The 7,429-nt window shown below is 41.6% G+C and overlaps 3 protein-coding genes across 3 annotated transcripts; all 3 read left to right on the forward strand.

The window, feature by feature from the left end:
- Positions 1-161: 161 nt before the first annotated feature.
- On the forward strand, positions 162-1,881 carry LOC149106137 (uncharacterized). The gene is made up of 2 exons (XM_089298618.1): positions 162-747; positions 956-1,881. Exons 1-2 carry the CDS (start codon positions 510-512, stop codon positions 967-969), a joined length of 252 nt encoding a protein of 83 aa, XP_089154744.1. The 5' UTR covers positions 162-509; the 3' UTR covers positions 970-1,881.
- Positions 1,882-2,125: 244 nt separating this feature from the next.
- Positions 2,126-4,236, forward strand: LOC110053209 (ras-related protein Rab-38-like). The gene has a single exon (XM_089298619.1). It carries the CDS (start codon positions 2,618-2,620, stop codon positions 3,341-3,343), a length of 726 nt encoding a protein of 241 aa, XP_089154745.1. The 5' UTR covers positions 2,126-2,617; the 3' UTR covers positions 3,344-4,236.
- A 108-nt stretch (positions 4,237-4,344) lies between these two features.
- On the forward strand, positions 4,345-7,213 carry LOC110053205 (ras-related protein Rab-32-like). Its single transcript, XM_020759412.2, has one exon. It carries the CDS (start codon positions 4,993-4,995, stop codon positions 5,728-5,730), a length of 738 nt encoding a protein of 245 aa, XP_020615071.1. The 5' UTR covers positions 4,345-4,992; the 3' UTR covers positions 5,731-7,213.
- Positions 7,214-7,429: the final 216 nt, after the last annotated feature.

Consider the following 7,429-nt stretch of genomic DNA (forward strand, 5'->3'; position numbering starts at 1 on the left):
GGCGTGCCCCCAAATTTTCATTTGGGGGGCATACAACCCTCTCCCCCCCCCCCCTTCCCATCCCTGCTCCGTCGCCTATGAAAGCGGATGCAACGCCATATTAATTATTTTGGTATCCTGCATGAACCCGCATGCGCCGTTTATTGACCAGACTGCTATAATATGTCACGCCACTGTGTCACAACCGTGGAGTCAATCTGGGTTGACTACAGGACAGCGGCGAGAGTGATCCACAATTTTTTATTGGACACTTGAACTAAATCAAGCTCCTAGCTTACGATCTGCGAAAGATTCAACCTTCGCCAAAAATCTGAAGAGGCAGTATTTGCTACATTCCAGATCCAAACCTTTATATTATTCCATTAACTTACTCCAGCAAGGTAAATATCAGAGTTGTTCTCGTTTGGATAAAGGATAACGAGTATACCTGACGAAGCCGGAAATTCGTATAGTCGCTCTCGCTCTTTTTTTTAGCACGTCCAGATATTTCCTCAAACTCTTGTTCTTCGATGGCTGCAAAGTATGAATTGCCTGAGGAAGTCAGCGAGGAACGTTTAAAGTCTCTAGGAAGGGAGGTGGAGATGAAAACATTTCAAACAAACGTTGACCCCGAGGCAAAAACGAAAGACAGCAGTCACAAATCATTAAAACAAACTTCACGCCAGAGGGACAATGGAACGACAGTGGTTCCGCCGTTAGTGAAACTATTTTGTGTCGGGGACTACACTGGCGGAAGAGACAAAAAAGGTGTGTTTGTTGAAGATTATCTGCAAGTTAAGTGTCCACTGGCTCAAACGGAGTCTCTGACTCCAACAACCGGTAGGAGTCGTTATTTTAAAATGATGAGATGGCAGAGAAAAGACACTGAGAAGTCATTCTCGATCAAGCTGTACCTGCAAATCTTGGAAATAGCTGAAACAGATTTAAACACAAACGCGTTTTATTCTTGATTCAGGTTTGGAGCGTTAGTCTTCTGGGAAGCAGGAAGTCCATCTTCGCTGGAGGGAGCTACAAAATGGAGGCAAAACATTAGACAGTTCCTGGCATCGATTCCATGCGTTCTAATCACAGACAATGTAACTAAGCCAGGTCAGGAACCGCTGCAGTGGATTGGGCCTGGAAAGATATTTGAGAGTGAGGTAGCGCTGGATCAGTTCTGTAAAGATCACGGCTTTGTGGATCATTTTGAGATCAAGTCACGCGACTGGGAATCTGGTGAAAAAAGCGTCTTTGGACAAGTTGTGAGCTGTCTTCTTGGCGAGATTTTCAGAAATTTTTGTTTTTTTCAAATAAAGAAGCCTGTGTAGTTGGGTAAAGTGATTGTGACAGCGACAAGCTACATGACTGACTTTTTGACCTTCAGAGACACCCTCTTTAAAGCCCAAGGAAGGTACCCCAAATATTCATGCGGGGTCGGGGGGTGGGGGAGGGGGTAATAATCTCCCTACTCCATGTTAGTCCTAACCCAGAAACATTTCAAGACCAAATCCAACCTAAAAAATGCGTCAATTCGGTTGCTGAACACGTGTAAATTCGGCTTCGGGTTAATTACAAGTCGCACTCTCGAGAGATTATAGTAACAACGGGAAATTTTTTTAAGAATGTACCATCAGTATTACTAACCAGATAGCATAATCAAGAGAAGTTTCCTTTACGATTCCTAGCTTTCTGGTCTCGGATGAACCTATCAGTGAAGCGCCCTCGTTCCCGTGGTCTTTTCAAGATGGCGGACACGATTGCTAGCGCGCGTCTGTTTGTTCTATACTTTCTAACACTCAAAATCCGTCGACTTGATTTGAAGTTTTATAACAATAACTTGTGTATGTAATGTATATGTCATGATTATATATAACTTCCAAATAAAATCTAAGCCTAAGTTGACGTAACGTTGTCCTTCTCAATACCCGATTGCCCTCTGACACATCGGGAGTTCCCTGCACAATGGAAGTCCTGTATATTAAATAGAGACGGGTGCAACCATCCAAACTTTGAAAAGAAATTTCTTAAGAGTGCCAGACTCCCTGGGGGAGGGACTCTCATTTAAAAAGGATGAGGAGGTTCATCGTACCTTTTAAAGGTACGCCAACTGAGAAATAACCCTCGGTCAGGTCCCCTGTGAGTATTCAAAATATGAATTCGGCCAGTATTCTCTTTTTCGGCAGCTGATGGCGCGAGAGGCCGTCGTAGGCGTAACTGTTTTTCAAGGCCTGCACAGTTCTACGTATATACTGCCTAGGTGAATGTGTGACTCGTTCATCCTACGTAACAAAAACATTTCCTCAAAGAATTGTCCCTCTCACGGTACGATATGGTCACACACTGAAACAAGTACAACTATCGAAAGTGAACTTCAAGCTGAACGAAATGGAGTTCATTTTGTGATTGCAAAAATTATCTTTTTCAATCAAAGGACTAGAGCCTGGACGGCACTCATTTATCAGGCGGTTAATTGAGTCGACGGCTAACAAGGTTAAAATCATCTAGTTGTTCCGCTACGCCGGGGAGATTTCCCAGATTGCAAGTACATGACACTGAAACCGGAAAAAGTAGCTAGAAGTGCTGACATCTTTTTTCTTGCTTTTAGTGTGCTGATTATCTTCAACAGATTCTTTCCTCGATGGCTACAAAGTATGAATTGCCAGAGAAAGTCAATGAGAAATGTTTAAGGACTCTAGGAAGGGAGGTAGAGATGAAGACATTTAAAACAAACGTCGCCCCGGAAGGAGAAACAAGCGAGAATGATAGCCTGGTGAAAATAGTTTGTGTAGGAGACTATACTGATGGAGTGCAAACCAAAGGCGTCTTTATTGATGATTATCGACAAATTCAGCCTGACGTTAAGTCGTGTAAGCGTCCAGTAATTGGTGTAGATTTTCATTTAAAGACAATAAAATGGCAGAGAAGAGAAACTGAGGAGCCTGTCTTGACAAGACTACAGTTCTGGGAAATCGGCGAACAGGAACGGTTTTCTGACATGACAAGGCTTTACTTTAGATTCAGCCACGGAGTGTTAGTTTTCTGGGGAACACATCAGCTATCTTCGCTGGAGGGAGCTACAAAATGGAGACAGGAAGTTAGAAATTACTCGCCATCGATTCCATGCGTTCTAATCACAGACAATGTAAATAAGCCAGGTCAGGAACCGCTGCAATGGATTGGACCTGGAAAAATATTTGAGAGTGAGGTAGCACTGGATCAGTTCTGTAAAGATCACGGCTTTGTGGATCATTTTGAGATCAAGTCACGCGACTGGGAATCTGGTGAAAAAAGCGTTTTTGGACAAGCTGTGAACCGTCTTCTAAAGATAATTTTCGATGACGCGGGAGCGAATGTAATCAGGTAGTATGTTTGTGACAGCGATGCATGCAATGGATGTCATCAGTGACTCGCGAGATTACAAATTTGTTTCGTGAAGGTTTGCAACATTAATTTTCTTATATATAAACCTTACGTAATTTCTCCCTCATTTACTGTTGATTGTAAGAAGGCCGGAAGGAGTAAAATGAAAATTGGGATTTGCCTTTTCTTTTTCACTGGGAAAAATAAAATTTGAGTCACTGGTACTGGAAATCCCAAATGAACAACTGGGGCTGGGATTTGGGCAAAAAAAAAAAAAATTAGGCTGTGAAATGAGATTTGCTCTTCTTTCAAGACACTTACAAGATAAAGAAAAGAGAAGAAAATCACTGCAACAGACTTTTTGAGGATAGCCTGTAGTAATTTAATCATTTAAGGCATTATAATCAGTATTTGCCTGCCGAGTTAGGGGCCCTGGGAATTATTTTGGTTAACATACATTTGTAGGTTCAAGGTAAATATTTGTAACGGTTAAGACTTGGTAAATGCCCGCCGAATCATTGCATAACTAAGTATGATTTCTTACTTCATACCATGACCAGCTTGAACAATTCCATAATTGTACATCCTTTGGAGATGTCAGACTTCCCATCTCCTCTCAGCTGTTTTTTTTTTTTTTCTTTTTTTCTTTTTTTCTTTTTTTTTTTTTTTTAACTTTTAAAGGCCCAAATATCGCCTCAAATTGAACCACAACAAAGTATGGGCTTTCGATTAGTGTCAAGCGACCAGTACTGGTTTGTAAGGTAATAGCTTTCACTTATGTTTGAGTGTGTTGTACACCGTGACTAGTAATTAATTTATGCTCCTCATGGTACAACGCTTAGTTCAGTGGATTCCAAAGCATATCCAATGAGAAAGTAATTAAATTACTTGAATTGATTTGATTTGTTCCATCTTTCAATCATTCTTGTTTTTTTCTTTCTTTTTTTTCTTTTTTGTTTGCAATTTATCCGGAGCAGGAAACCTACTTTGGATTCTCGTATCAACCCTCCCCCACTCCTCCTTCCCTCCAACAGCTGCATTGGGAACCTCGCCTACAGTCTATTTAGCAAATAGATTCCATGTTGCCGTACGTCTGTTCAGTATCAGATCGCAGATGACGTCAAAATATGGTAAGAACAAAAGTGACTCACACAAGCCGTTTACGGGCGAGTGTCTCTGATGTTCTTACCACATTTTCACGTCTTCTGTGATCTATTACTGAACAGACGGACGGCAACTTGGAATCACTTGTTTTATATAATAAAGAAACACTGAAAAAAGAATGTTAATGACGTCATCTATGCGTCTGTCCTCCAATAGACCATAATTAAGAACCAATCAAAATGCGGTATCAAGTTGTTACCTGTCCACTTCGTGCCAAGTGGCACATGAGGCTACATGAGTCGATTTATTATATAATAGCACAAACAAGGGATAGCAAGGGAAACTTGCCTAAAAAGAAAGGTGCCTCTGCATTCTAACCTTTAATCCCTGTTTATGTTTGTAATGGTACTGACTAAGTACAAAGAAGGGAGCAAATAGATGCTAAGAGGTCACAAAGATCGTCGTAAACACAGCTGAAAAAACCGGAAATACGGACCTTCTCTCGCTCTGCGTATCTGTTTACGTATTTGTCAAGGATCCCTCTCCACTATGGCTTCAAACTATGTGTTGCCAGAAGAGGCTAATGACACATGTTTAAATACTCTTGGAAGAGAAGTGGAGATGCAAACGTTTAAAACTAACATCCCGCCGGAGAAACCAACGATCGAAAGCGATGCTTTGGGAGAAGTGCTCCTGAAAATAGTATGTGTAGGTGGCTATACTGCCGGGGTAGGGACCAAAGGGGTGTTTATCGACGATTATCTTCAAGTGTGGCCTCCAGTGCAGACGTATCGCTCGCCATTAATCGGCGCGAATTTTTATTTAAAAACAATTAGATGGCGAAGAAGCGACACCGAGAAGCCATTGTCGATCAAGCTGCAACTCTGGGAAGTTGCCGAGCAGGAACGCTTTGGAAACTTCATTAAGGTATACTTCAGAAACAGTCATGGCGCGTTAGTTTTCTGGGGTACGCGTCGCCCATCTTCGCTGGATGAAGCGGTGAGATGGAGAGAGAAGGTAAAGGAGTTTTGCCCATCAATTCCATGTGTTCTTGTCACAGACAACGTAGGTAAGGAACCACTACGGTGGATTGGGCCTGGAAAGACATTTGAGAGTGAGGTAGCGCTGGATCAGTTCTGTAAAGATCACGGCTTTGTGGATCATTTTGAGATCAAGTCACGCGACTGGGAATCTGGCGAGAAAAGCGTTTTCGGACAAGCTGTAAATTGTCTCCTCGCAAATATTTTCAAGAATCAACCAAGCGAAGAATATGTAAACGATGAATGAACAAACGCGGAAAAGTCTTAAGAAACTTTCGCCATTTCAGTTCTACTTCCATATCTAGTAACATCTGCTGGAGTGAAAATTCAATCGAAATATCAATGTTTTTTTTCTCCAGAGAGGAGTTATAAAATGTTTCTAGGTCGTTATTCGCTTCATATCAGTAATGGCCACGCTCTGCTGGTTCAAGTTCGCTAAGAATAGAAATGTCATAATGCGACTATCAAAAACAAGTTCACAAGCAAACATAGGCACGCAACGTGTCCAAAGGGCATCGTTTTCTTCGTTTTCATCGTTGACTTCACGAAAGCATGAACCTGGTAAACTTGAAGATTCAATTAAGCGCCAACCCTTGATAAAACAGCTCCTCCTCTAGTAATTAACCCCTAAAAAGAGGAAACATGCATGTAATGGTGAAAAGTGTGTGAAACAAAGGTAGGATGCCTAACGACTCGGTGTTTTTTTCATACACATTTGGAACACGTGCAAAAGTAATTTAGCACAGCGAGCGCCTGGAAGTGAGACTAAGGCAGCGCTCTGGACGCTTGCAGTAGTTCTGTATTAAGGACGTTCGCGCTAATTGTTTCTGCGTATCCGGCCCTTACTGCGCAAGCAAATTCACATTTTACAATAACTGTCTAATTTCCCGCGCGCTGATGGCTCATGTTTATCATCAATAAGAGTACAGGCGGATAAAATGTTAATTTATGCGAGCTTGCAAGTTCAACTTTCAGCTGTCAAACTGTCAACTTTTTAACCGATGATATTTTATGGACTTTTTTAAGGAGCCAATCAAAAAGCGAGAAAAGCTATTGACAATGTTCGCGTCATTTTGAATAAAATTCACTTATCTTTGTTTACGGCAAGTTTACGGCGTCTTTTCCCCTACATTTATCCCGACATTTGGCCATTTTGGGGTCTTGTTATTGTAAAAAACAAATTGACGCCAGTTTCTTATGCGTCTGTCCTCTTATTGATGATAAATTTCGTCATAACATTGTCAAAGTTTACTGCGGAACCACTCGCCTGCGGCTTGTGGTTGCACAGCCACTTTGACAATGTTGTGACGCAATTTATCATTAATAGGATAAACGCGTAAAAAACTGACGTCAATTTGTTAACACCACGTCATGCATGAGAGCGTGCACTAAGTAATAAAATGACCAGGGCTGATTTAGCAAGAGAACGGGAACGTCACTTGACGACGACGCGCGCAGTACAAATACCCAAATATGGTCAAATTAGAACAGAATCCAGGTTATTCAGCGCGCCCTGCAGTCGTCATCTGACCGTATTTGGGTATTGTACTGCGCGCGCCGTCGTCAAGTGACGTTCCCGTTCTCTTGCTAAATAAGCCTAATGATCATGATAGGACAGATCGACATTGCTATAGCTTTGCCTGGATTTAACGATCTTGCACGTTCGGTGACCCACTCTTTTCTTTCCAGAAACAGATTTTATTTACAATGACCTCCACATTGTCCAAAAATGAACAAAAAAAGCGATGTGGGAAATTAAAAAAAATTTCAAGATTTTTGTCCACGGCGGCTGCAAAGCTCATGAAACTAGTCACTATATGCGAACTTGTTCTTTAAGGAACCTCACCAGTTGACTAAATTCACTTAATAGGTCTACTTAAACAATATTTGGCAGAGAACAGGCACTGTGGCCTTATTCGCTAACGAAGCGTGATTTTTTCAGATTT

The sequence above is a fragment of the Orbicella faveolata genome, unplaced genomic scaffold, assembly GCF_042242905.1.
Source record: "Orbicella faveolata isolate gen_17 unplaced genomic scaffold, um_ofav_v1 contig_3, whole genome shotgun sequence".
NCBI classification, from domain to species: domain Eukaryota; kingdom Metazoa; phylum Cnidaria; class Anthozoa; order Scleractinia; family Merulinidae; genus Orbicella; species Orbicella faveolata.

Bases quoted from the DNA above. Each gene is read 5' to 3' on its own strand.
- LOC149106137 (XM_089298618.1), top strand. From the start codon at position 510: ATGGCTGCAAAGTATGAATTGCCTGAGGAAGTCAGCGAGGAACGTTTA.
- LOC110053209 (XM_089298619.1), top strand. From the start codon at position 2,618: ATGGCTACAAAGTATGAATTGCCAGAGAAAGTCAATGAGAAATGTTTA.
- LOC110053205 (XM_020759412.2), top strand. From the start codon at position 4,993: ATGGCTTCAAACTATGTGTTGCCAGAAGAGGCTAATGACACATGTTTA.